Source organism: Poecilia latipinna, unplaced genomic scaffold (assembly GCF_001443285.1).
Source record: "Poecilia latipinna isolate Pla-1442-1.1 unplaced genomic scaffold, P_latipinna-1.0 Scaffold1553, whole genome shotgun sequence".
In the NCBI taxonomy this organism is placed as follows: domain Eukaryota; kingdom Metazoa; phylum Chordata; class Actinopteri; order Cyprinodontiformes; family Poeciliidae; genus Poecilia; species Poecilia latipinna.
This window is the reverse complement of record NW_015114169.1, coordinates 120,005-147,153: the sequence shown is the minus strand read 5'-3', so window position 1 is coordinate 147,153 and position 27,149 is coordinate 120,005. Positions and strand designations below refer to the sequence as shown.

At 40.2% G+C, this 27,149-nt stretch overlaps 1 protein-coding gene across 12 annotated transcripts in view; it reads right to left on the bottom strand.

Annotated features, from left to right (window-relative positions):
- Nucleotides 1–7,742: 7,742 nt before the first annotated feature.
- The window catches only part of fcho2 (FCH and mu domain containing endocytic adaptor 2), a 58,482-nt gene continuing 39,075 nt past the window's right edge, over nucleotides 7,743–27,149 (bottom strand). Inside the window, exons 15-31 of one of the 12 annotated variants that reach the window (XM_015058587.1) lie at nucleotides 24,111–24,135; nucleotides 22,917–22,955; nucleotides 21,851–21,890; nucleotides 21,617–21,702; nucleotides 20,793–20,876; nucleotides 18,741–19,241; nucleotides 18,245–18,360; nucleotides 17,148–17,277; nucleotides 16,882–16,965; nucleotides 14,900–14,959; nucleotides 14,390–14,501; nucleotides 12,450–12,605; nucleotides 11,610–11,742; nucleotides 9,446–9,645; nucleotides 9,267–9,331; nucleotides 9,029–9,193; nucleotides 7,743–8,434 (exon numbers count right to left, since the gene is read on the bottom strand). In XM_015058587.1, coding sequence (XP_014914073.1) covers nucleotides 8,412–8,434; nucleotides 9,029–9,193; nucleotides 9,267–9,331; nucleotides 9,446–9,645; nucleotides 11,610–11,742; nucleotides 12,450–12,605; nucleotides 14,390–14,501; nucleotides 14,900–14,959; nucleotides 16,882–16,965; nucleotides 17,148–17,277; nucleotides 18,245–18,360; nucleotides 18,741–19,241; nucleotides 20,793–20,876; nucleotides 21,617–21,702; nucleotides 21,851–21,890; nucleotides 22,917–22,955; nucleotides 24,111–24,135 — 2,019 coding nt within the window. In that variant the 3' untranslated portion in view covers nucleotides 7,743–8,411. The remainder of the gene's footprint in view (nucleotides 8,435–9,028; nucleotides 9,194–9,266; nucleotides 9,332–9,445; nucleotides 9,646–11,609; nucleotides 11,743–12,449; nucleotides 12,606–14,389; nucleotides 14,502–14,899; nucleotides 14,960–16,881; nucleotides 16,966–17,147; nucleotides 17,278–18,244; nucleotides 18,361–18,740; nucleotides 19,242–20,792; nucleotides 20,877–21,616; nucleotides 21,703–21,850; nucleotides 21,891–22,916; nucleotides 22,956–24,110; nucleotides 24,136–27,149) is intronic. The other 11 variants (XM_015058590.1, XM_015058588.1, XM_015058591.1 and 8 more) reach the window with 11 other exon arrangements.

Here is a 27,149-nt window from a genome sequence, read left to right as displayed (position 1 = left end):
AAGAGTCCTCCTCGGTGCATCAGTTAATCCAGCTTCACATGGGGAACACCGTCTCCCACAGAGGTCGACAAAGTGAGATGAATGAACACCGAGTAACTCTGGATTTCCAGTCGAGGCGACAAGTTATAAATTAACTTTCCATTACATATTGCTGGTTAAATGAAAATAGAGTTTGCACAAATGTGGACAATGTGACTGAATAAGAGCCAGTCCTTCCTATTGGACAATGTGTGGAAACTTCCGAAACGGTGGAGGATTCAACTGTACGCTTGAACACCGACACCAAATGGACATACTGTCTGTCACTGTTTGAGCTGTTTTCAGGTTTTTAGTTATTACTAAAACTCTAGAAATTTGCAAGTACATGCAAGCAGTTTTTTTTTCTTCATCTTTTGATCTCTAACACATTTGGCCTCTAGACATTAGTGTAGCTGCAGAGGAACTTAGCAGCAAGAGAAAAGCTGAAATCGAGAAAAACAAGGGAACTGCACAAACATTCCAGATACCAGAACCGGTGTCCAGATAAAAAGCACGTCTGCTTTTATCTGGACAATTTTTTATTTTTTACTTTTTTTTGCTCTGCTGCTACTGGCAACAGATCACACTCTGACGGTCCAGAAATCAGTCTTGCATGTTAAGTAAAAGGGCTTACACACCCCTCACACTTGCAGTTCGAAGGTAAGCGATCTACATCTAACAGCTACACGTCCCAGTGGAAGAGCCGCTGGACTCGATCCAAGATGTCTGCTGAGGTTGGATGTTTTTTTTGTTTGTTTTCCGTCACCACGACCTGCAGGAAGGGAAAAGCTCACGCTGTTTCATGACAACCTTTTTTAATATACATATACATAAGCAAGCTTCCTGCACTTGAAAAACAAGAAGTCATTTTGATGACTTTAGCTCAGGGAAAGCATACTTTCTGTTGGTTTCCCCGGCTTTTATGTGCGCTACATACGTATGCGCTTGTTTATTCTGACTCCGCAGTCGTGGTCTTTGGCTGCTCAGCGTGAGGGGCAGCAGAACCGTCTGCAAACAGTCTGACATGTGTTTGTACAGTGTGGTAAAAAAAAAATATATATATATATATATTCACATATGTTCATTGAATTCTAATTCCAAATGCAAACAGTGACATGCAGACGTTGTTCAAAGACCTACATGAAAGCACATCCTCATGATGTTGCATGTAGCAACCTCCCGCTAATCAAGGAGCAAGGATAATGCTTATGGCAAAGCAAAACAAAAGGGGTCTTCGGAGGGGGGGAAACAAACTGATTATCGCGCACACAATACGAGAGAGCGATCAAATCTAACCTGTGTGCGTCCCACTGTTTACCAAAGCCCCAGCTCATTTCACTCGATGCTAATGAACAAGGGGACAGGCACAAAGGGCCCATATGAGAGCTGTGTTTAAAGAAACCTCCTGGAATTGCAGCTGTGCAGATTCTTTCAATTAGCAAACTCCAAATATTTATGGAGAGAACATTTCCTTTCTGGAAGGAAGGAAGGAAGGTTCTGTGTGTGCTTGTCTCCTGTTGACTCACTCCTGGGTCCATTGATCGCTTGAGCTCAGGGTTTGTTTAGCTTCAGGACTGCAATCCTCCTTTGAAAACGTATCTGCTTGGTACCTTCACAGTGAGCCTTTGAGAACAGAGTTTATCTATACTGTACACATCTACGGTATTCGGTAATTTGACAACACGTCAAGAAAGACGTGTTGCAAAACGCTGATGATATTGGAGAGATAACAAGGCACAAAATGTTGGAGAACCGTCGCTTCATTCAAAACCCCAGTTGTCTCAAATTATTTAGCAGATATTTTTACTTGGTCGATCAAAAGTCTCAAATCTTGTCCTCTGTACATGTGGACTTGCACCAAGGTGGTTCAGATTACAGAACCACCTTGGTGGAGGTGTGAAGAAGGACTCGAAGGGTAACACAGGGTCTTGTGTATAAATTATTGTCAGTACATCCCAACCTGAAGGCTTAAATGCACTGGTGGCATTTAAGGTGTTTATAAGGTTGTTGGTTTAGGCGAGTTTGTTAAAGATGTAAATCCACAAATCCTATAGAAATCCCGGCATCCAGTTTTCCCTTTGAAGCACCTCGACTGATTGAGCCCTTTGTTTTGGGTAAAGAAATGGTGGAAAGACAAGTTGGATTTGCTCATTTCACGATTTGAGTCGAGTATTTCTTTCTTTTACCCGCAACCAAACAAGGTGAGAAAGTAAACAACAAGGAACGTTTCGGCTTTCAACTCCTACCCAGATAAAGAAAAAAGGCGATTAGAGTAGTTTTCACAGGCTCTACACATGTATGTGTAGTCGGTTACCACAGCTAGACGTTTGTTTGCTTCTCCATCAACATCGCTCAGACATTTTCGGAACGGCAGATTCCGTTGGTATGTTAACAGCTCCAAAGGTCCACCACAGGAATTAAAATATGATCGTTTCTCAGTCATCGCCCTCCCCCAAACACACACACACACACGAACGATGACAAATAGCCTGTGACGTGCCTCTGTGAACATGGCACGGAAGGGTCCAGTACTATCCAGGGCTGCCACTGGAGTACAGGCTGCTGGCGTTTTATTGGTTTAAATTCTTCCCCAAGCGAGTCCTTTCAACAATGAAAAACCAAAAAAGAAAAACAAAATAAATCCCTTACAGTAGAACCAGTAGTGTAACAGTTTCTGCTTGCTGCTGCCAGAGAGCAGCGATGCAATTAGGCGAGCTCATTATCTTCGTCTGACCTCGGGGTTATGGTTTCACATGACTCAGCGGCTCGCTGTTGCAAACAGACAGAAGGGGTTGCTCATTTTGAAATCAGCTATTTGTGAAGCTTGATCTAATTACTTCCAGCTCCAGACATCCAGGAAATCTTTGCATGTGTGTTTGTGTAAGCTTAATTTAAAATTCAAGTTGTGTTATGATGGAAAATCCTTTTAAAAAAAAAAAAAAGACTTCATCCCAGCGAAGGCAGACCTCAGTGATTGAAAAATGTCCTCTCTCGAGAAGAAGAAGAAGAAGAAGAAGAGGAAGAAGAACTGGTGTGGGAATAAATTGCGTGGGGCCTAGATCCAAGTGTTGTTAAGTTTTACCAGAAGTTGTGGCTTTACAGCTGAAATCCATCAGACTAGATGAGTGATTTTAATATAAGTTTATTACTTTAAAAGATTTACCTGCAAACAGGACGGGATTGGAAATGTCTGCTTGAATTTTGCCGTCTATTAAAACATACAAAATCTGTTCAGAGTCAAGACCTTCTACAAAAAGGTAATTTCTTTATATTAGCTTTAATGAAACTCCTGTTAGACGTTTAGGTCCAAGAATTACAAGAGAACAATCTGCTTGATTGGCAGCAATGAAAATGCTCTGCTAGTGTCGGCCACATAGAAAAAAAAAAAAAAAAAAAAAAAAAACGTTCATAATTTAGGGTAACAGTTGAAACAAATCTGCTTACTGGGTGGAAAAATGTGAAAGATTTCCTTGGACGAAAGTTTGACACTTTCAGGGTTTGAGTTATTTTAAAGAGGTCCTCTGGGTTCTGGAATGAGCAGGACAGGAATCCATATTAACGCAATAAACTTAGTCTATTGCTTATTTGTTCAGATGGTTTTCCTCGTGGTGAGGAGGAAGATCAAATGGACACATCACTTTCAAATTGTCCGTAAATGTTACTGATGTCGGTCTTGCTCTCTGGATGGGAGAATAACTCAGTTCTATGGCTCCAGTGGGCCTTTGAACAAACACAACTGTGTGGTGAACAACAAAGACCAAATGCTTTCGTTCTCTCTGCTCAGACCATTTCACGGGGCTGATGCGAAGGCCTGGCCTCTCAATCAACACCAGACGGACCGCTCGATCAGCCGTGAAGATGCCATTTACCACGTCAACGGAAACGGTTCAGTCCAGTACCTTTGCAGAGCTGGAAGTAAAAGGTACATTAATGTGAAGGCGCAGTGAATCGACAGATTCAGTGCGCCTCGTGACACACGTAACCGGCCGGTGTGTGTTGGTCGATAACGGGAGACTGTGTCACAGATTATACACACTTGGCTTTAGGAGCATGCAGTCCGTTTGTAAAAGCCCTAAAAAAGGTGAATAATTCAAAGACTCACAGACGTGTTCTTTCCTCTGCTCTCATAAAGAGACAATGATGATTCCAAACTTAACACAATTATATGGTTTTCTTATAAGTAGTACGTAAATATGACAGTAACAAATAACAGATACAGAATAAACAGATTTTTACTGCAATAGGATTTCTGATTAACTTATTTTCCACAACCCAAAACATATGTTTGCTTGATAAATAGAGCATTAATTAATTTCAGAACATGTATGCCACACTTCTAATCTCAGGTTAGAAGCAAGGGCTGCCTGCAGCTGAAATACACTGACAACATGGGCAATCAAAGCAGAAAAAACGTAACTATTGTGGTATTTGTTCACTGTGACTGTAGGATGGAGTTCTAGGTGGACCTACTTATGGGGCCCTTTTTCCGTAGGAATCTGGGCTCCAGTCAAACTGGTTTTGGTTCATTTGTTTCAGACATGTCAGAGGAAATACATTTTCATCTCTAATTGAGTAAATAGGTAATAGTAATAGGAAGAAAAACAGTAGCCAAATATACATGCCGTTTGTATTTGACAATTTAAAATTACGCTTAAAATTAAGCAGGAAAATGTAATGAAAATTTGTGAATCCTCCACCAATCAAAATAGTCTAAGATCAGCTGTTTTCTGTTCTTTTGTAGACAGTAGAAATATGTTTTCTTCTTCTCCGTTTTGTTACCTCAATATGAACCAAAACGCCAAACTAATTCCACGCACTTATAAATTAAGTCGCACGTAATCGACTTATTTTAATTCCTCCACAGCTGAGTACTGTTCCAAAGTTACTTTGTTCAAATCTTTTCAGAAACTGGATGGTGTTTGTACATTCTGTGTGCATTTCCACACTTAAACTGTTGAAAGGTTTTGCCACACACATGGAAGTAGAACTAATTTAACCATTATGAGTGCAAATAATGGTCACGACAGGAAAGCCACTTTTAATTCTCTGTGTTTTTCATATTGCAGCATTGTGTTTTTGACAGCGCAAGTGAACAAACCAGGCTAACCTCAGCTTTATTCAGAAAATAAAACGTAACATTCCTTCATCTAAATTAGTTAGACATTTGCTTAAAAAAAAGTTTGTATTTTTAGTAACTTGTTGTCAACATTCACCGATCCTAGACGATCAAAACGATCTGGATTTCTGCTCGCACGTCTCACTTCGGTGTTCCAGAGTTTATCGCCGCAACTTGGGGGACCTCAAGATCTTTCGCTTCTCCGTCTGAGTGAGGCGGAAGAGTCAGCACCGATGGCTCGCACATGTGGCCGAGGAAAGACAGCTCAGAGGCTGGATCTCAAACAGGAAAGAGGAAGTCCTCCGTCAGGCAGGACGCAAGGAGATGACTGAGCGCGTAAATATGCACAAGGTGTTGATACAATGCTGAGTGTGCACGCACAGTCATGAACACATCTCCCTGTAAGCAAAGCTCTGCATGGGGCTCTCTCAGGCCAAACATAACTTCTGCAACACATGTGTAGCTTTGCCTTTAAGAGCTTTGCTTTCACGCTCTATCCGTCTGCAACCTGTACAGCGGCCAAGATCCAGGTCCTTGGACGTGGATTCTGGTTCTGAAAAAAAAAAAAAAAAAAAGAGACAGAGGATTTGTTGTTTTTGTCTTGTAGCTTTCCAGTGTTTTAACTTTGCAGGTTTGAATTGAGTCAAATCTTTGAGCGCTTTAGCTGCAGTTTCGGGGGCCCTTTCAGGTGCAGCTTCAAGACGTTTGTCTCCGTTAATGACGGAGCGCTGAATAGATTCAGATCGTTGTCATTGCCAAATATGGCTGTCCTGAAATGGGAAGCAAAATGGGGGATTTGTAATTGTACTGGATGAAAAACCATTCCTGAAAGCTTCGGGAAATTGTTCTCTCTGACTCACACAGCCACTTTAAAATCTCACGAATCCGACATGATAGTAGATGTTTGTGTTTGACATTGAACATATAGATGAATGGATGAAATATTAATAATAATTAGATTGTTTCAACTAAAATGTGGATCTATACTTCTATAATTTATCTTTATTTTTATCTGGCTTTAGAATAAAAGCAGTTCTTGCCTTTTTATTGGTAAATCTTTAACTCTGGACTGAACTGTACTATTAACAACTACGTACCTATAATTTTGTTCTTTTAAACAATTATTTTCTAACTTCTTTTNTTTTNATCTCAACTGTACCCAAATCAAAATCTGGATTTTTCTACATCTTATTTTTTATGCTACAGCAATAAAGGAAAAAAAAAGTAATAATAATAATAATTTTAAAAAAATCACACAGGTCACGTTTAAAGTCATCATTTTCATATATTTGTATATATTCATATATTACACATTTAATACAGGTACAATTAGAAATCATAAAACAGACAGAAATGGCAGGGATATTGATAAAAACGTGACAATCACTGACACGTTGCTCTTTGATACAAAACAATGAGAAGGAAAGGGGGCGGGGCCTGGAAGATGATCTCAGTAAAATGTGTTGTAGTTTTGGGGCGACAGCAAGAACCAGCTTGCTTTATTCTTCAATACAGTTTCAGAACGGGTGGGCTCATTAAGAAAAAGTGTTTGCCTTGCTTGGTGTGGAGCGGGAAATAAAGACTATTTAAACAAACAAGTTGAAAGCCTGAAGTTGATTTGGTTAGGATTTTTTTTTTTTTTTGTAAATTCTGGCAAAGATTGACATTGTACCAACGAAATGTGAACGCACATTTACATACAAGATTAGTGTCAGCACTTTAGTTTAATGGTGAACGCTTCAGTTTACAAAACTAGCCAAAAACACGACTCAAATTTGTGTCCAATCTGACAACGGCGCGCTACAGCTTTAAAACAATTTATCGTCGATATGCCGATAAGTCATTGGTGAACACGATGTGGACCGCAACGAGTTACGGTTTTCGGTATCAAATCCAAAGAGCCGTGATTATTCTTCATGTCTGAGATGTCAAATAGCTACATATGGCCATTTGTTAGAAAAAGGTTGTATAATAAAGCACCAAGATTTAAAACGTGGCGACTTTCTTGTTTTTTCTGCTCACAGATGAGGAGTCCGTCACAGGTTTAATGGCAGCATGGTGTCACAGCATCGACAAGTCGCGGTAAGGCATCGTTATTTTTAGCCCTGTGGTGATGCTATTAGCTAAAAACCTGACGACATGTACTCGATAGAGAACGAACAAAATTAACTTTTTGTTTTCAGCCAAAGAAGGCGGAGAAGACTCACTTATTTCCGGAAGACAGTCGAGACTAAAACGAGGCGACATTTTCCCTTCAGTATCCAAATAAAGGAGTAAATACCACACCGGGCACACTGTAAGTGCTTTTCTCATAAACTGTGCTGCGAAATACAAAACAAGTAGAAAAAGAAAACAACAACAACAAAAAAACGAATAAAGACCCGATTTAGGCACATTTTTTTTCAAGGCTGGAAAGTTAAATTTGGTTCAAGGTCCCTCGATTTTTATTTTTAAGTCTCTAACATTCGCTACAGTGTTTCACAGATGATTCGGAGACTCCCGTTTTAATAAGCATCAGCACTTAAGGGTTTATCAAAAACGTCAAGAGGATCTGTTTTACAAATTACAAAACCAGGGAGATCTGGAGATGCATGGAGGCAGTTTTCTCTTCTTTTTTTTTTGACTTCTGTTCCACAGTACAAGATCAGGCACTGAGGTTGGATTTTTGTTTTTCCTTTTTTGCATTTTCTGAGAGCACGAGAACAATTTAAGATCAAGTTTGTGCCACAAGTGTGAGAGTCCTGCTGTTGGAGACAGAATCGACCTTCATTGCTTCATTGCACATGTTTAAAAAGTGGAGAAAAGTCAGTAAAGAAGAGCCGATTTTGAGAGTCAAGAGTTATTATTTACAGTTCGGTGAGAGCTTTTCAACTCAACACAAAAAAAAAAAAAAAGATTCCATATTCCTTCTAGGCTCTTAGAAATGAGTACAAGAGGGAAAAGAGCTTCTGGAAAAGTTGTTAGTGCATGTTTTTTTTTTTTTTCCTTTTTCAAAATTTCAAATACAATATAAATTTATGGCGAATCAATAAATTGTCTCTGTACATAATTGATCGGAAAGTATTATTAGACTTCATATCTACATATTTTTCTGAAAGCTCATCTGAGTTTCATTTTTTTTAATTATTTCGTTTTTTAAACAGTGTTCTTTACTCAGTGCTGTTTTACTGTAGTGAGATTCTGGCTTCCTGCACGAAACCGTGGGCAGAAGTGCTCCGGCGAATCGGGACGCTTCGATTTTTCTTTTGATCGGAGATGAGGCGGGGCCGGTGTCACCTCAGCAGTCTGCCATGTAGCGACCTGAAGACACAAGAGATGCACTTAAACATGTGGAACAGTTAAATATGAAAGGTGGCAGGCACACGCAGAGGCGCGACAAGGATTCACACCTCTTCCACGGCAGCCTTTGAGGCCGTTTCCTGGGGAATTGTGTGTCGGACCAACGCAGAGCGGTGCGTATGGTGGTGTGAAAAAGTGCTTGCCATCTCCCTGATTCTTGTTCTTTTTTCATGTTTGTCACACTTCAACGTTCCAGAACATACTTTTAAATATTAATCAAAGACAACGAGTGAACACAGAATGCGGTAATAAACGTCTTCGTTTTAAAAAGAGCATTTTGTGTTTCTTTGTGTTGTCTTTGATATTTAGATTGGTTTGATGTTTTGAAACCATTGATGCTGTGGTGACTTCTGAAGCTAATTGCTCTGACTTTTATTTTGGGTCGTCAGAGTAAAAACGATTGAAAACAAAAGCCCGTCAGTCGTTGCAGATTTGAAAAACCGTGTATCCTTTTCCTCCCTGTTTGGACTTTTACGGTTATTAGTGTTGGTGTGTTACGTAAAACCTAAAGGCAAAGGAGGGTGATTTTTTTTTAAAAAGTGCCGTTCAACATACCCGTGGCAAATCTCTTCTTGTTGAGCGAAAGCCTGTATCCAGTCCCCTGCAGGTCCATGTCGACTCCTGACAGGGTGCTGCCCTCGTTCATGAACTGGACCGCCAAAGTGGACGGGCTCGAAGGGCCATTGGAGAGCTCAAACTTGGCCCGCAGAGAGCCGGCGCCTGAGGTCAAAAACCAATACGGTTGGCAGAGTTGGACAAACTTGAAAGAGAAAACAAATGAATCCCTCATCACCTTCGTTTTCAGACTTTTCCGAGATGTCGCTCAGCTTCCAGAGACACTTGCTCTGCTCTGAATTCCTAAAAGAGACAAAAAAAAAATTAAAACCCCGGGGGTTTTAAAAAAAATTTTTTTTTTTTTTTTTTTTTTGGCAGAGGGCCACGCCGGACTCCTGTTGGTTTGCAGTTCCTCACCATATGGAGTTGGGTAGAGACTGCATGTTGGTGACGCCCCCGTCGACGGGAACCAGGACTTGTATGTTGGTGAGCGGTCCGGGCGAGTCCATGGAGTCCGGGTTGTAGCGGTAGTCCAGCCGCAGGTCTGTTGTGCTCGGCGTACACTTCCAGTACACGGCCAGATTGAGAGGAGTCGAATGGATCCCGTCGGACAGCACCTGAACACAACCAACGGGCGTCAAACCTCAAACCTTAGAGTCTCAGCAGTCAGAGAGACAAGGGGGGCCGTGGCTAGAATAGGTCGAGGGTCAGAAATAGGCCTGTCGCAATAACTAATTTTGCTTAGGGATTAATTGTCTCAGAAATGATTCTGATAAACAATAATATTGTCATTTTGGAAACATTGCTTACTAATAGCATCAAAATGGCATAACAAAGCCTTAGTGTCCTTTTGCGTTGGCCTTTTGTCAATCAAACATTGTGGACTGTCAGTAAGACGGAAACAGCCTGTTGGTTTTTGGCAATTTATCCGTTCACCCTGACTGGATTTATTTACATCAGTGGTGAAATGGAAATGTAGCATTTTAATATTGGAATAGTATTTACTCATACTGAAAAATGTAGTGACGATACGAGCAGGGGGGCCTCCAGAAGGAGCCGTGATGGGGGTCGCTGATAATCAAGGTGTGGCACGTTGAAATGAAAAGCATTAATAAAAATGTCTATAGTTTTACTGCATAATGTCTGACTGTTTGATTGTAAGGTTTTCTGAAAATGGCATTTTCTTATGTATGCAGGGGTATCTGGTACCTGGAGGGGTATTTTAATTTCCCTTTTCTGGAGAGTGGCAGTTGAATTCCCCCCTCAGCTCCAACGCTTAAGAGCTTTTTAATGACAGAGCGGTGAAAGTAGGCGAAGAACGCCAAACCAATATATTAAAACCCTGCCTAGTCCAAGCTTTTACACATGAGAGGTGTATAGTTTTTTTTTTTTTGTTTGTAATTTGCAGATTTTCTTTTCTCCAGGGAAAAAAACAAACTTCTTTATTGTGCTACAAACAGGAATAAAATAATAATAATAAAAAAAAATCTAAAACCATTTTGAAAATCTCAGATCTAAATAATCCCTTGGGTAAAAAGGTTGAGGTGTAAGCCAGAGGCATTTAATTAAAAAGGTCTAGTCTGTTTGAAAAGCTGTATTGAGTTGGGTTTTACTCAGTTACATTGACTTTATTAAATTCTTGGGGGGGAGGGGAGACTTTTAGGAGTATTTTTACTACGCTGTACTTTCTACTCTTACTTTGAGTAATTTTATTATGGTGTATCGCTGCTTTGACTTGAGTAAAATTTCTGGATATTTGACCCTCTGTGAGCAACTTCACCAAAAGAAGAACAAACTCATTTTAACCAAAAATTCACCAGACATACCAGCAGTTTTATTTTGAAAGAAACTGTTTGGGAAAAATGTTTTTATTCTGTGATTTTGTTGTTATTTTATGAATTATTTTCATTTTGTTCTTTAAAATATCAGAATTTCCACATAACTTTTTATTTTGGTCTGACTGATGATATAATGAAATTTTTATTTTTTTTTTAATGATTTCTGGTTTTGATCAGTAATTGAGTAGCCTTTTTACCAAACACTTTTTTACCCTTTAGTTTTTTTTTTTACACTTTTACTTGAGAAAAAAATATGTTGAGGTAGCGCAACTCAAGTTGAGCACAGTTTTTTGGGGTACTCTGCCCAGCTGTCGTGAAATCAAACTTGAACCGGCAAAACATGGCAACCCCAGTGGAACCGAGTTGCCATGTTGTTTGACCTGAATGGACGTGCTAAAAACAACATAATACACTGGATCATTTTTCCAGTGGTCAGTCGTCATATTTTAATTTAGAGAAAATGTGATGACGCTCCAGTCGGATATTGTCAGAAGTTTCCTTGGTTTGGTTTTTGCAGTCCTGAGGCGACATATAGTGAAAGATGCCAACACAAAAACAAGCACTGTACTGCATCTTTAAAAATTCCTTCATTTCAACTTCACTAGCCTAACACTCAAACTTGATTTTGCCTTTGACTCCGCCCTTAGACTTAGATTTAAAAAAAAAGGCGTTTTTTTTTTTTTTTTTTTAAACAAAGTCGTTTTGTCTGGATTAAGCTCTCGGAGCGATTCTGGCAGACTGACCTGGTATTTTAAGATTTCCACATTGTAGTAGGAGGCCGACGGATTCTGCTCGGAGGCTTTTCTGAGGTAGGATGTCAGGGCTTGCATGTTGAACCAGAAGTCCTTGGAGTTGGAGTCGCTTTGGGAAGGATCGCTGGATGAAAGGCAAACAGAAAGAGGGGAGACAGACGGGGAATAATCAGAGGCTCAATTATGCGTCGCTCGCCTTGGCTTTGTGTGTAAAGCTCCAACAGCTCGGAAAATATGGCCCTGTTAAATTCGACCGGCTACTAAATCACGAATTCCAGTTGATTCAATTAGTCCAGCCGTGTGGTTCTGAGATAACTGGGAGGAAACGGAGCGAGGAGCGAGGGGAAAAAAAAGAGAGAAGAAGAAGACACAATCTAAAAAAAATGTTAAAACTTTTTTTTTTCTTTTTTTACATGGGAAGCAAAATATACCGAATTACATCTCCCTACAACTAATGAGGTGAGACATACCTCAACACGTTAAATGAATTAAGCGCTGAATGACGTAGCTGCTTTATGAAGTGCTTCCTCGCCGTTTTGGGCGTCTTTCAGAAGAGACATGGACAGTTGAGAACCCGGTCGTGAAAAACGGCTGGAAAATATTTCCCTGACAGCTTAATGATGGCTTCACGTCGGATTACTAACTGAATTTCCTCTCGCTGGTGCGTAGTGTGTTTTCTGGAGGCGCGCTCGTACGGCCGAGCCCAGATCCGTCTTTCGCTTGGCCGGCGACTCCCGTTTGTGTTGAGCTCATCGATCGGCTCGCTCGGGTTCTTGTCGCCTAGCCGGTTTGTGGCGAAGATCTTAAAACAAAAACAAAAAGAGGCCTCACCTGTATAGGAGCTGCTGGTTCGGCAGGATCTGCTCCAGCCTGCTGGTGTTTTTCAGCTTGAAGGTGAGGACGGCCGGGGAGGGGTTGGTGGTGAACACCTTGATGATGCCCATGGGGAACGACAGCGTCATGTCGCCGGTGATCTTCACGATGCACCTGCCGAGCACAGCCACCGGTTTTATACTTTTACAGCTTCCTCGTGTGGCAGAGAGTCAAACGACAACGGTGACAAACAGAACAGGTCTCGTGTGATCTCATTATTTTCTGTTTATGGTCAGAGATCTGCCGGCGCTCCTCTGGTTTGAGCTGAATTTAGACTGTGATTGGACCCTGTATTTAGGTGATATGTGATCTGGTGGAGCATGCAGCTCTGGAAAAAACCAAGAGACCACTTAAAATGATTGGTTCCTCTGATTTTACTCTTTGTAGGTAGATGTTTGAGTAAAATGAAGATTGTTATTTTATTCTTTGAACTACTGACAACATGTCTCTGAAATTCCAAGCAAAACTTTTGTATTCATTTGCAGAAAATGAGAAATGGTGAAAATAACGAAAAAGATGCAGAGCTTTCAGATTATGCAAAGTAAACAAGTTTATGTTCATTTAGAAACAACAATGCTAATGTTTTAACTCAGGAAGAGTTCAGAAACCAGTATTTGGTGGATTAACCAATGGGGTTCAATGCAGTGGTTCTTCATTTATTTTTTTTTGGTAAAATTATAATTAAAGGGGAGTGCATAAGACTGATTTGACACTTTTATAAACATAACATCTGTCATGAACATGAAGGAGTCCTCATGAACGCTTACTGTTGTCATGAAGTGTTGTTCGATTAATAATGACACTTTTAATGGACATTTAATGCTAATCTTAATAGTACTTTGCATTAAAAGGGTCATTATTGACCAAATAAAGCAAAGTTGACACTTTAAATGCAACTTTTAGTTAAACTTTGCATTGAAAGTGTCATTATTCACCGAATGACACTTCATGACAACTGTAAACATTCACAAAGACTCCTTCATGTTCATGAACGTTGTTATGTCATGTTTATGACCATGTCATGTCAGTTTTATGCACACCCCTTCGAATAAAGTGTCACCATTTTTTCCAGAGTTGTATATAAATGGGAATAAACAGGCATATATATATATATATATATATATATATATATATATATAAATGTGTGTGTGTGTGTGTGTGTTTTTTCCAAACAATTCAAAAAGTTGTCCATATGAAAAGAGACAACACACTGGTGCTGACTGATCCTTCATTAGAATCTAACTAGTGATTCCTAATTCACCAAAGTCATTCCATTTATGTAAGCTGCACTCAGAAAATAATAAGAAGTACTTATCAAATGTCCTGTACTTATTCGGTTTTATTATGAAACTTTTAGCCAACTAATCCTCTGACGCAACCGCAAGTTTGGTTTCTTGCCTTAACTTAAAACGTGCGGTTGATTTAGTCGGTGCGTAATATTCTGTACATCTGCACGCTTCGGTGGTGTAATGTAAACCCAGTCTACCATCAGTGTGTGTGTCTAGTGGGCCGCGGTGGTCTCTCAACCTTGCAGCGTGTCTTTGCTGCATTGCTTATGAAATGTTCCATTTGCTAATCCCTGGAAAAAGAGGCCTTCTGCACAGCAGCAATTTAGCAGCAGTTAACCAATAAAAGTCGGTATGTTTGCTCTGTCCCAGACTATAATCTGCCTAATGCAGGTTATCCATCCTGAAAGAATGGAGTCAGATTCGTGCAAAGCCTTCCATACGTGCACAGGGAGAGGGAGAGACAGCGGAGGTGTGCAGACGGGGACAAAGAAAGTGCGTTGTAAGAACTGCGGACTGTAAAGCCCGTGCAACGAAGTCCCCACGCAAAAAGCAACATGCACATGTGCAGATCAGCTCCGCAGGCCTTTCCGAGCGTCATGTGAGACTCACTTGGTAGGATCAGCTCCTTTGAAGTAAGCATTAACTGTTTCCGTGAAGGCAACGGCGATGGGCAAGGCATCTTGGGATCCCAGGGTCACAGGGCTCGGACCGCGAGACGTCCCTGAGAAAAGAGAGAGAGAGAGAGGCTCGGGGTTATGGGTCTGCTTCCTCGAACGTTTACGTCAGATCATCCGTACTCGCACAAATGAGTAGTGTTATTAAAGGAACTGGCGTAGATATTGTAAAAGAAGCTGCTTTTGATTAACTCAAACATTCGGCGTAATCACTGCACACCAAAATGCAAACAAAAAATTTAATAGAATAAACCGTTTTAATGACATAAAACCTTAGATGTTAGATAAAGAGAGCAGCAGAGACACAGCTGCAACTTCTGCAAAGCGACGTATATTTTTAGCTGCTGGTTGATTTCCCTTTGAAAGGCAGATTGGTGTTAGTTCCTTTCAGGTAAACACACACACACACAAAAAGACCGTTCTCCAACCAGAACTTCATCCGTACCTGCTGGTGCTTCACACCGCTTCTCAAAGGCGGGCAGCTTGGCTACAAACCCATCGTCCTCTTTACGCCACATTAAAAGGCACAAAGAGGAAGAGAGGAAACACACAAACGCACAGAGAGAGAGCGCAGCGTGAGGAGACGTGACACTGAGAGAACACTTTCTAAAAATGTGACGATGGGAGGCAACGAGCCCCTAACGAACACGTCTGATATGATAGAGATGAGCAGCAAAGATAACACACACAGTACTGTAACTAAAAGTCTTGAATGAACACTCGTCCAATGCTTTCTTTGAGTGGTTTTAAGCCAATCTCCAGGTTTTCTAGCTGCATTTCCATTGGCTATCGAATTGCGCAAATTAGAATTGTGAAAGTAAGTTTGCTTACTAGAAAGGCGGCAGTTTCAAAAGTGTTGATAAAAAGTTTTGCGCTACAATTAGGTGTTTTTTTTTAGCTGCATCAAATTAACATAATCAACAAAATCAGGCAAAATAAACACTTTTTTCACATCACACGTTTGGCAATGAACAACCGGATGTTACCACTGGTGGAAAAAACAAAGAACACGACAGGAAGTGGCAGGGGGGGTAATGGCGCAGCATGTTTTTTAATGACTTATCGAGTGAATAAACTTGATTTTAATTGCACATTTTATTTAATGGAAAGACAGCGACTGGAAAATTGTGTTTTTCCAACATTAGTGGAATATCGGAAAAGTTTAATTTGCGCACATTTGTAGTGGAAACGCAGCTGTTGACAGTTTTTGCTTGCAGTTCAAACTACGTACTAGATGGTTTTTACAGGATTTTTTTTGTTTGTGTGTTGGGTCACCTATTAAACACTGACAGGTGTGAGAAAACACAGCACAAAAGCTGTACCTAAAAGCAATATTTCATAAGCAAAACCCAATTTGCTCTCTTACGTTTGGCTGCATAGCCAAAAAATGGAAATGTGCTGCAGTCTGACAACAATCTGTTCATCTGCAACCAATAAGGTCCTTCTAACGAAGCTACTAGTGGAATGAGTGGAACAATAATAATGTATTTCAGAGATATTTGATATGTTACTTTAATTCTTTGTTTATGAATGACGCAACTTTCTAATAGTTGTAAAACAGATAAATCAATTTGATCGATTAATACAATTTTCTGATTTTGAAGATTTAATAATAATAAAAAAAGGCCACCATCTTTTTTGATAATGGCGTTTCAGAGCTTCTACTCATTCAGACTTTAAATTTAGGTTGAACTTACAGACAAGTTGACTGAAATAAAAAAGTTTTTCAAAATATTTTCTGAAATTCATCACTTACTTTTTGAAAAACAAGAAAGAGATGGGGCAAAAATAGATTCAAATCTGAAATGGGATTTGATATGAAAAAAAAAAAAAACCGATTCTATTTTTAAACCACATTCATTCACGTACATTTCTGTAAGACATTAATGTTTCTAATGCAATTATTAGATAATTGCTGTTGATAATATCGCAGGTTTTGACCAATCAGATAGCAGAGAATTATTTTGGAACTTTTTGACAAGAAAGCACAGATTTATTAAAGCTTCGGCCATGTTTAGAAAATCCTTCTTATTTATGTTTGTGATGGTTGTACAGGGAAGTCCTTTTCCTCACATGTCTAATGGTTGCTAAGGAGACTTTGTGACAACAAAACATCATTTTTCACCACAGCGAGTTGTGACGTACAAATTGTGCTACCAGTGATTTTAAAAGGGGATTTCCCACTGACTTCATGTACTAGATGTACTAGTCCTTTAGAAAACCCAAAAGTAATTTCTCCTCAGGTCCGTTTATGAGAAGCAGCATGCAAAGAGACGAGGGTCGGCTCAAGACTTTTGCACATTTGCATAAGACGCCATCATTGAAATGTACCCAGAGAACAAACACTGTCAGTGAAAACACAGAGGAGTGGGGAGGGGAAAAAAAATGCATCTTTTGCGGGGATCGTGTTCGAAAAGCCAGACTCACTTTGGTTTAGAAGCACATGAGGAGAAAAGTTGCTGAGGTCAGACCCTGAGCAGGAGAGGGGAGGAGCAAAAGTGTGTTCAGATCCTGCAAGAAGAGGAGCGGAGGAGAGAAAAAAAAAACAAGGGAGGAAAGCAGTACGGAGAACAGCAAGCTACGGAGCAGAACCTTTCTACCAGGTCGGGGAAGGGGTGAGGGAGAGGAGGGAGAAATAAACACAGAAGAGGGAGATTTTCTAAAAAGTGAACAGTACGAGGAAACGATCCTACCGACGGTGGGAGTGTTCCCGGCACTGAGCGAGGCGTTCGAGGACAGCGAGGAAGAACTCTCGGCCCGGGCGAGCGGTGCTGTCGGAGGGGGGCTGGCGTTGGATGCTTTGGGTGGGCTGAAAGGCCGGACCTAAAGGAATTTTAAAAAAAGATTGAAATTTTAAAGGAAATAAAAGAAAAGACATGTTGCTGAACATCTGACGGCCAACTGCATGTAAATACTTGAAGTGAAGACAACTTCCAGATCATAAAAAAGGTATTAAATTCTCCCTCGACATTTTAGGGAGAGTTAATTGCATTTTTAGTATCAACACTCAAGAAATAAAACAACCGAATATGAAAAAAGTAGCTTTTTGAGTACCGTGTTAGTTGTACACTTAAACTAAAAGGAAGTTGTTAAAAAATGTTAAGATAAAAGCATAAAAAGGGTTTTATTTCTTTGTCACACCTTCCAAAGTGCAGCAGAGAGAAGTGAATCAGAAGCTTGGATCAGATTGAGGTTTAAAGGGCTTCATCATTTACGAGCGAACCCACAATAAAACACTCGGAACAAGAAGAACTTAAAGATTTACGATCAGAAGAGAAAAAATGGAAAACTCAACAGGTTTTAGTAAAGAGGAAGTTGAGTAATGATGTTCAGAACAACAGGGGAGCAGAACCTTCGACTGTAAAGCACGGGGGAGGAGGTATCATACATTCAGCCCAAAGCATAGAGAAGAGAAGGTGCTGTAAATCTCAAAAAGCTTTAAAAAAAAATACAAACTAAAGTTTTTTTATTCCGTTGTCCTTACGGTCCCTGATGGACTTAGCGAAAATCTGTTGACAGACAGGATTACCTGGAAGGCAGCCTGGGGATCTCAATAAGCCTTTTCAGCTAGGATTTGACAAATATACCCAAAACAAAAACTGAGCAGAAAACAGGCAGCGACGCTTGCCAAAACGGGCATTAGCCAGTTGGCTCAAACTTGAAAACGTGTCGTTTGTAAAGACACGCCATTGAAGAATCTGGGAAATCTTTTGCCCTATTGGCCATGCCACAAGAGGAGGAGCATGGAAAACTCACGTGGAAATATATAAGCAGTGGAAGGATTACGCACAATTTCATTGATTCCCGTGAGTTTTCCGGTGGGGAGTTTGGGTCTGGAGGAAGGACGCGGTGGTGGGACGAGGGCTCCAGCCGCCAGAGGAGTCGTAGGTCGGTTTGGTACTGGCACTAGACAAAAAAAACACACTTTTAGAGAGGGATAGAGAGTTAAGAACGTATGGCTAGGTACAAACGTGCGTGTGTGTGTGTTCGGTTGAGTCTCATGCATCACGTCTTGTTCCAACGACACAATATTTAGTAATAAAATAAAATGGAGAAAACACATTCCGAAATCAGTTTTACCACAAAAAAACAAACAAACAAAAAAACAAAACAAAAAAAATAAAAAATCTTGCATCTCAGGCAGACGGAACAGAAAAGCATCAGCAAAAACAATCAAAGCAACAAAAAATAAAAGGAAAACCAAAGACGTTACTGTCAATTCTCAGGCAAAATCAACTCCAAACCCTCAGGCACACGGCGTGTCTTTACAGCAACGTTACTGTTACCATGAAACATTTTGCCTGCTGTGGCTGCTGCTACTGTCCTATCAGAGAAGACGTCAGGACTGCTGTCCTCTCTGACCGCCGCAGCTGCTGCTTTGCAGAAAGCATCTGCAGACTCATCCGACAGGAAGCGGCTCGCCCTGCCGAAGCCGCCAGCCGGAGCCTTCTGGACCTCCGCTACGGAAGAGCCCAAGCCGTGACGGCACGGCGGAGCGGACCTATCCCCGAAAGCAATCCACTGACTCTGGGACCAGGACACAGAGGAGAAGCCGTCAACGGACTTCGGGGTCTCTGGGGGGCTGGCGGCGGTCGGGCTTTTGACGGGGTCTATTGGCTCGGTGGGCTGGGTGATGGGGGCGCTCTGGGCCCTCACCGGCGCAGGCCTCAGCCCTTGGGAAGTGTTTTCGGGGGAATCCCAGGGAGAGGTGGTGGATGAGGAGAAAGAGGAGACATCTTTGGACTGCTGGCGCTCTGCCACTGGGGTAAAGCGGCTCACAGTGTCGACTGAAGGAAGATATGTGATCGACAGAGGCATTAAAGGTAAAAAAAAAAAAAGAAAGCAAAGTAGATAAAATGAATATATTTGACAGACTTTACACCTGTCAAATAGTGCATTTTAAAAGCATCACAACACAGTTACTCTGTTAAAATCCTGAATTTGGAGTTTCAGTGTTACGTGAAACGTAAAGAGTTTGTTATCCATTAATTAGAGGTTTAGGTTAAAAAGTTAATATTAGATGTTACAATGTCAATAAGGTGGATCATAAAGGGGAAAATGTCAAAATCAGTTTTGTGTCTATATTGTGCTCCATCACTATTTTCTGTGAACATAAAATGATACTTTTAATGTTAAGTTTAAATGGGTCGCAGGCCCATTTAATTTTTTCTTCTACAGACTTGAGAATCATCTAAGGAAAGTTAAACAAGAAAAAAGTCAGATTGCCCCACAAGTGGTCACGTACTTATAAGCTGAATTACTCAGACAGCAGGTATAAGTGATAAGTGAATTGAAGCCATTCCAAGCATTCGGCATCCTGAAGTGAGTGAGTCTTAATCAGCGCAGACAAACTGTATGCTATGTTTACCCGAACACCGATTAGGATATTTCCAGCTCATTGCTGTAACATTTGAGTAACACATTCATTAGTTCCAAAGCAGTGGCTCAAATGGGCCATACACTCCTTACTAATAATTTATTTTGGACATATGTAAAAAAAAAAAAACATGGCTTCCAGGACAATTTGAGATCGAAATGTGTATACTACCGTTTCAAATGCAAAGGACGGTGATGTGGTTCTTAAGCAGACTTGCACTCACCCCTCAATTACCTGTTTCGATGCACTAACAGATATTCTTACATGACAGAAAGTCTACTGTGTGGAGAGTCAGGGCATGGACATTAAAAGACGAAAAGACAGCTTCATATTACTATTATCACGGTAATGTTTTTTTTTTGTTTTTTTTTTTAAGTATACTTAGGAAGCTAGAAGGCAAGACTGGCAAGTGTGTTAAAACACAAATTGCTAGCTTGTCAAGCGAACCCATGAAATGCAGACTGCTAGCTTGCTAACCAAACCTACAAAACGCAGACTGCTAGCTTGCTAACTGAACCCTGAGCTTACCTATCATCAACATTACATGCTGCCAGTGTTTCTAAAGGAAAAAAGTCAAGATAACGTAACTTTACTTCACAAATTCTAATAAATTCAGAGGGATTTTATTGACTGTTATAACCTACCCTATTATTTTCAGTTCCAGTATATGTATGTTTTATTTTTCAAAGGCTCAATGCAATCTCTCTGAACCTGGAGCCACAGGCTTAAGGAAAGACTGTCCAACAGTAAAACAAACATGTTATTTTGTTATTAATAATGTGATAAGGGCAGAATATCATTTTGTCAATGATTTGAAGAAAAGAGCACCTCTGTATTAGAAAAGGGAACCAAAGAAAACCAAACTTTAAGAAAAAACATAAACATGGAAGTGGTTTGTTGATGAATGGCTCACGTTCAGGTTAATAATCCTCCTCAAGTCAGAGAGGCACACACATTTTACCTGCTGCCTCTGGCAGAAAGACCTCAGAGTCATTCATCAGAAAAGATGGAGATGAAGGGATTGGAAAGAAGACAGAAGCGAGGTCTGACGAGAACAGGTGAGAGGGACATGAAAACAAACCTTACATGACGTCAACTCAAAAAAAAAGAAGAAATAATTAAGAAAAAAAATCAATGTACAATATAATCCTATATTGCAACATTAATGTACAAATACACTTAAATTAAAAGAAAAAAAATAATTCAGTCATCTTATACTTGAGGAGCCCATGTGTGTCCTACGATATTAACAAAGCTCTCTGTAGACGGAGACACTACTTCTGATCAGGAATCCGAATTGAAGCACTTTTTGATGCTCTTTTGACTTTAAAGCCGAGACCTTTGACAGTAATGAGACTTTGTTTGACAACATATGTGCCTGTGGGCTTCATAGCCCACCCTCTGACCTCAACGAGGTGCCAATTAACCGTGGATTATGCTTAACCTGGGTAACGGGTCACTGCTAATGTCACGCTGTTTAAACGCCGGTGTCGGGCATGTAAAGTATGAGAAACATGCTCAGCAACTTAGAAAATCCATACGAAGAGTAGATGTTTATTATTAGAAGACACAGGAAAAGTAAAGTAGAGCTCTGCTATGCAAACTGCAGATGGTTGGAGTGTAAAAATGAAAGAAAATGGAAAATGTTATATTTTCTTTTCTTCAGACTTTCTGAGTGATACAGAGTGTGATAGTCGATTAAAGATCATCTTCTGCTGGAAAATAAAACTCTCGAGGCACAGGATGTTTTGAATAGTTTTTTTTGTTTTTTTTTACGCGGCTAACCTGCTGTGGACGACACAGAGGAGGAGGACCCGACTCCTGAAGCAGAGCTCAGCGGATCCAGAGACAGAAGGTCGTTGTTCCTCAGCCTGCCAGAGCCGAGACAAACAGAAACATGACCAAATCACGTCAATGTACGAAGAACTCAACGCTTAGTGAGTCAGAAAGCACCGTGCAAACAATGTCACTCTGGTTCTAAACACAAAATAAAAAGAAATCCCTCATGTTCCGACTCACTCGAATGGCGTTGACCCTCTGGGTTTCGCCAGTTCGTCATCTGCGTGAGGAGACAAGCACAAGCAGAAGTTTTTTTATTTGCATGTGCGGACAGGAAGTTAATAACTCTTTATAATTTTATGATTTTTAAAGAAAAAGAAAAGAGAACAATTTCCAATTTGTCTCACCTGCCACCTGAAACATAAACACGAGAGAAAGCCACCACCTACGGCTGAGAGTTAGAGAAACGCTGTACGGGTCAAAGGTCGGAACGCAACCAGTTTCGAAACATCCAGGTGTTTCCAGACCTCCGACTGGTACCGTTTGAAACAAACGACTTCTGCCTCACAAATTAAAACCCTGTAGCATCAAAGTACCGCAAAAGTGTTAATCTGCCGAGTTCTACTGAGGTTTTAATACAGAGGAAGCAGCTTTGAAATGCGGGTTTCGGTTGAATTTGGCAAGTGGAAATCAATGCAAAAAAAGTGGCGTTTGGTTAATCGGAACCGCTTTTCCAGAACGCTGCAACTTCTCTCAAAGATCCGTTTAGTAACCTGAACATCAGGAGTCTGCACACGCTCGCCATTTTTAACGTTTGAATCGTTTTTGTTTTTCAGGATGGAACGATGACACGACCGGTAAAGGTTGAGTTTGCTGACGGCCGCACATGAGGCATGTGGAATCTATGCAAATGTAAAAAGAGATTAAAAACTGTTAAAAGCTGTTTGTTGTGTAATCGTTCCACCCTGGAAATTATTATTATTATTATTATTATTATTATTGTATGACGAGTGGATGCATACTTCTGACTGGAACCGTACCCCTAAACGCCAGAGGTAGAAGAGAACCCAAAATTAAAGCCATTCAGGTGAGTAAACTTGTCAAAATAGGACACTAAAAGTTTGCAGTGAGGGATAAAAAAACCATAAATATCAGTGATGTTAGCGTCTATAAGGGGGGGTTGGCTGGCTGCAGAAGCAGTGTGAAAGGCTCCCTTTAGGAGACAGAGATGAGGTTTGATATTTAGGGTGGAGCAGGGAGGGGAGGTGGAGGCGCTGGCCAGTGACTGTAGTTAAAACATACTCACCCTTAGCCTTAGATCTTAAGGTAGATACTCCAGTAAACCCTGAGCGTATGCAGAGTATACATCTTTGAATGCAACCGCCTTGTGCAAATTCACCAATTTTAACCTTTTTGTTTTATTTTTGCCACATTTTTGAAATTGGAGAAAAATAATAGAAATATAACTTGAGTCTAGAAGCTAAACACACACACAAAAACAGTTTTAATAGCTGTAAACCTTATTTAAACACATTAAACACAAAAACTATCAATCACTTTTATTGTTAAATATATAGACATGATCCATATGTTTACCAAAGTCAATAATCCAACATGTTCTAATATTTATTTTTTTTGCCTGGTTGGCATTCGGGTCAAGCTTTGAACTCATCACACAGAGCTTTGCAGTGCAGATGTCAAGGATTTAACGGGTCAAACTAAACAAGTCTGTTACCTTGTCCTGTGGTGCCATTCCACAGACACGACACCTGTTTTTTTTTTGTTTTGTTTTTGTATTCTTCTCATATTCTAAATATTTAGGTGCATCTGACGTTACTAATCCTTTTTAATCGTGCGCACACACGGCCTGCGCGTCACTCACGGCAACACGGTCTGGAAAGATTTAGTCGAAACCTGCTGCTCCAAAAGTCCCTCGTCTAGATTAAACAAGGCCCGTCGCAGAACCTCTGGAGATTAGTCATGAGAAACGGGAAACGTTTGAGAGTTCGCATCTGAGCGAAAACAGAAAAAAAAAACTACATATATATTTAAATAAAACAATAACTCGAGGTAGTTTGCAATCAGATTGTTCTTCTGCTGCACGGTTCTGTGGTGCAGATGTTTCTTACGCTTTTATTCCCACTTTTTTTTTTAAAACTGACCAGAAGGTAAAATACCGAAGGCGAAAGATAATTTCTGACTTGTCAAAACATCCAGCTGATTAAACAGTTAGTCTTATTTGTACCGGTGAGGGGAGAGACATCCCTTTTGCATGACATTTATATATATATAAAAAAAAAAAAAAAAAAAAAGGGTGGTTATTTACTTTTTCTTGGAATATGTTGGTGTTGGCTTGATATCTGGAGGTTCTTATTATTCATTTTTGTTCTACAGAAAACTTCTTAACAACCGGAGCCAATGAAAACGCAGCCAGAGCCGTTCCTCTCAGTCCAGAAACACAAAGACATAAAAAGGTTAGAGGGAAAGAAAAACTACTTACTGGACTGGTTCCTGCGCATTTGTCCCTGGAAAAAAACACAATAAAAAAGTAAACATTTATATATATACATTTATATAAGTACAAAACAGGAAGAGTGGCTTGCAAAATGTATTCATACCACTTGGATTTAAATGTGAGTCTTTTTTTTTTGGGGGGGGGGGGGGGTTTCGACCATTTTACACATCCATAGAGGCTGAAATGTTTCCCCAATTTTCTTAAAGAAACTCCTCAAGCTCACTCAGAATGGATTAACACCTGTCTGTGCTCACTGTTTACGTCTGGACTTTAACTGGGACGTTCTGACACCAGGACCTCAACCAGTCCGCTGTAGCTGCGTTTGAATGTTTGTGGTCGTCTTCCCATCGCAGTCTGAAGTCTGTAATGAAGTTCACCTGAGTTTACCTCCAGTCGTCCCAAAAAACTGGACAACTGCGTTGCTGTAGCCCCAAAAATATCTTCGTAAAATACACAAGAAGCTTTTGTGGCTATAACAAGACAAAATGTGCCAAAGTTCACGGGGTATGAATACTTTTCCAAACCAGTATGAAACTTAAAATAGACGCATGAGGGAGAAGTGATAGTCTTCAAATTAAGCAAAATTGCCGTCCAATGTTTGCGCAGCACCAATTTTCCGTTGTGCCACCATCGTTTTAAAGACAGTACTGAATGTTTCCAGAGGTCACCAGAGGTCAAATTGCCCTCCCACACACACACATTAAAAAAGATCAAACAAAACTGATGGGAAATTATTTATTTGTAGCTCGGCTACTTGACACCAAATTAGCTTGATTTTGTAGACAGTGGGTTGGCTGGTTGACCTCTGATGACCTCTGGAAACATTTACTAAAATCTCTAAAATGATAGTGGCCAATTTTATTTAATTTGAAGAAGAACAGCCAACACTCAAGTATACATTAATGGTTGTAGATCGTCTCTCGGGAAACCACTTGTTGATCCTAAAACATCTTTTTATCAAACATCCTTAAAGTATTTATGAAGTCTCAACATGCTATATCAGGGTAAAGCTGCGTGTAGAATACGTCTGAGGTCGTGAAAATGATGCCGTGAATTGTCCCCCAGCGGCAGCGGGAAGTTTCCACTTGAGCGTTAAAGACGGTAAATCACGGGACCGCTCCGGACTCTCACATACCAGACACTAAACCTAGGGTGAAGAATTCGGCAGCTGAAAACAGTGTATTTAAGCCGAGACAACGATCAGTCGGGGACAACGGAGAGCGTGGCCCCGACACTTCACCAACTTCCTTCCCAGAGCCTTTTTTTTTGTTTTTCCTCCCTCGGATATAAATCTGCCACGTCCTGCTGCGAAACACAAGATACGCAAGGTACGATCGCGAAGGGGGAGGGGGTCTGACCGAACTGAGAGCAACTTCACTTTCAATAAAAAAGCCATTTCTTAGAAGAAGAAAGGTTAGAGGAGCTTTCAGGGGGCAGAGGGGAGAAAAAGAAACAAAATGGGTTTAAGGAACACAGCAAAACGTTTAACCACCGTCGAGCTGCGAGGCCGGGGCTTAGTCCCACAGGCGCTAAGCGGCAAATGGGTTCAATTACAGCTCTTGCTGGCCACACACACACACACACACACACACACACACACACACACACACACACACACACACACACATTTACGCTCGCTCACTCACACGACTTCCATTCCTGTTTCAATAAAGGGAACGGCACGGAGGGAGAAGCAAACGGGAGAAGAAATGAAAAAGACAGAAAAATGAGCAGCGAGAGGAAAAGAAAAAAACAAAACAAAAGAAAACTAAAAAAAATATATAAAAATTGAGAACAGCGCTCAATAATTCACTCCAGATGAAGCTACGGTGCGCCACCTTGGATGAAAGTTTGAACTTTAATTCAAAATGTCTCAGTGGTTCCGAAACAGGAAGAGCGAGAGAAATAAATGGGAACGGGAAGAAAGGATGGCAAGTGTGATGCGGCGCTCCAAAGAATTGTTTTTTTTTTGTTTTTTTTTAACAAATGACCTAAAGTAATGTTGATTTAAAATAAATTAAATTAGAAGGGTTAAAAATATATATACGTTTCTCTACACAGAAACTTACTTTTCACATCAATTTCTCCTGTAAAGGGAAAATATTTGTGGAAACTACACACCCCCTGGATGTGTGTGTATGAATCATTCTGCCTTGATTTTTATGAACTCACCTGCTCAGGGACTACAGATGGAAACTAGCTTAAGCTAAATGTTTTTTCAGGCATGTCGTCCCAGATTTAAATAAACAAAGTATCTGCACTGATCGATGACGTGCCTCTCAGATACTAAAAACAACTCGTTTTCATTTTACTAATCATTAAAAAAAAAATAATAATCCCACCGTTTTCGGCATGTGAACACAGGAGCTTTTTTTTTTTAATAACTTGTGATATGATTAGAAACGTATGCGCACATTAATTTTACTCTGTCGGGTTCAAAACTGACTCTCTGTGGAACAACCTGCAGCACATTTCTGTGACCTTGAAGCAAAAAATACAAATAAAAGGAAAGAAAGAAAAGACGAAAGAAAATTGGAACAATTTTCTCCTGATTTACTCTCTGGATCAAATATTGGTTTATAAATGCTTCAACTTCCAGCATCTGTTGAAACATCATTTTGACCATTTACTATTTTCATTACTTTCCTTTTTTGTTTTTTTGTTTTTACTTTGCACTTTCATTACTATAGTGGTCGTTCTACCAGAAGAATTATTTCACGCTCATTAAATTCTGGAAAACTCAGAATTCCCACCACTTTTGGTCTTTAAACGCATCAAGTGACTCTGATCCACTTTAAGTTTAATAAAAATTTAATGAATGTTTGGAGCACAGACTTTGATGCACAGTTTCCTAGATTTTTTTTTTTAACTGCCAAATAACATGCAGTATTTATTTATTTTTTTGTGTGTAAAAGTTACAACCCTTTGAGAAAAAAAAAAAAAAATCATAAGCTCAAGCCTCCAAAAAAAAAAAAAAAAAAAAATTTGGGGGGGCCCGGCATCTTCTGGAAAAAAAAAATAACC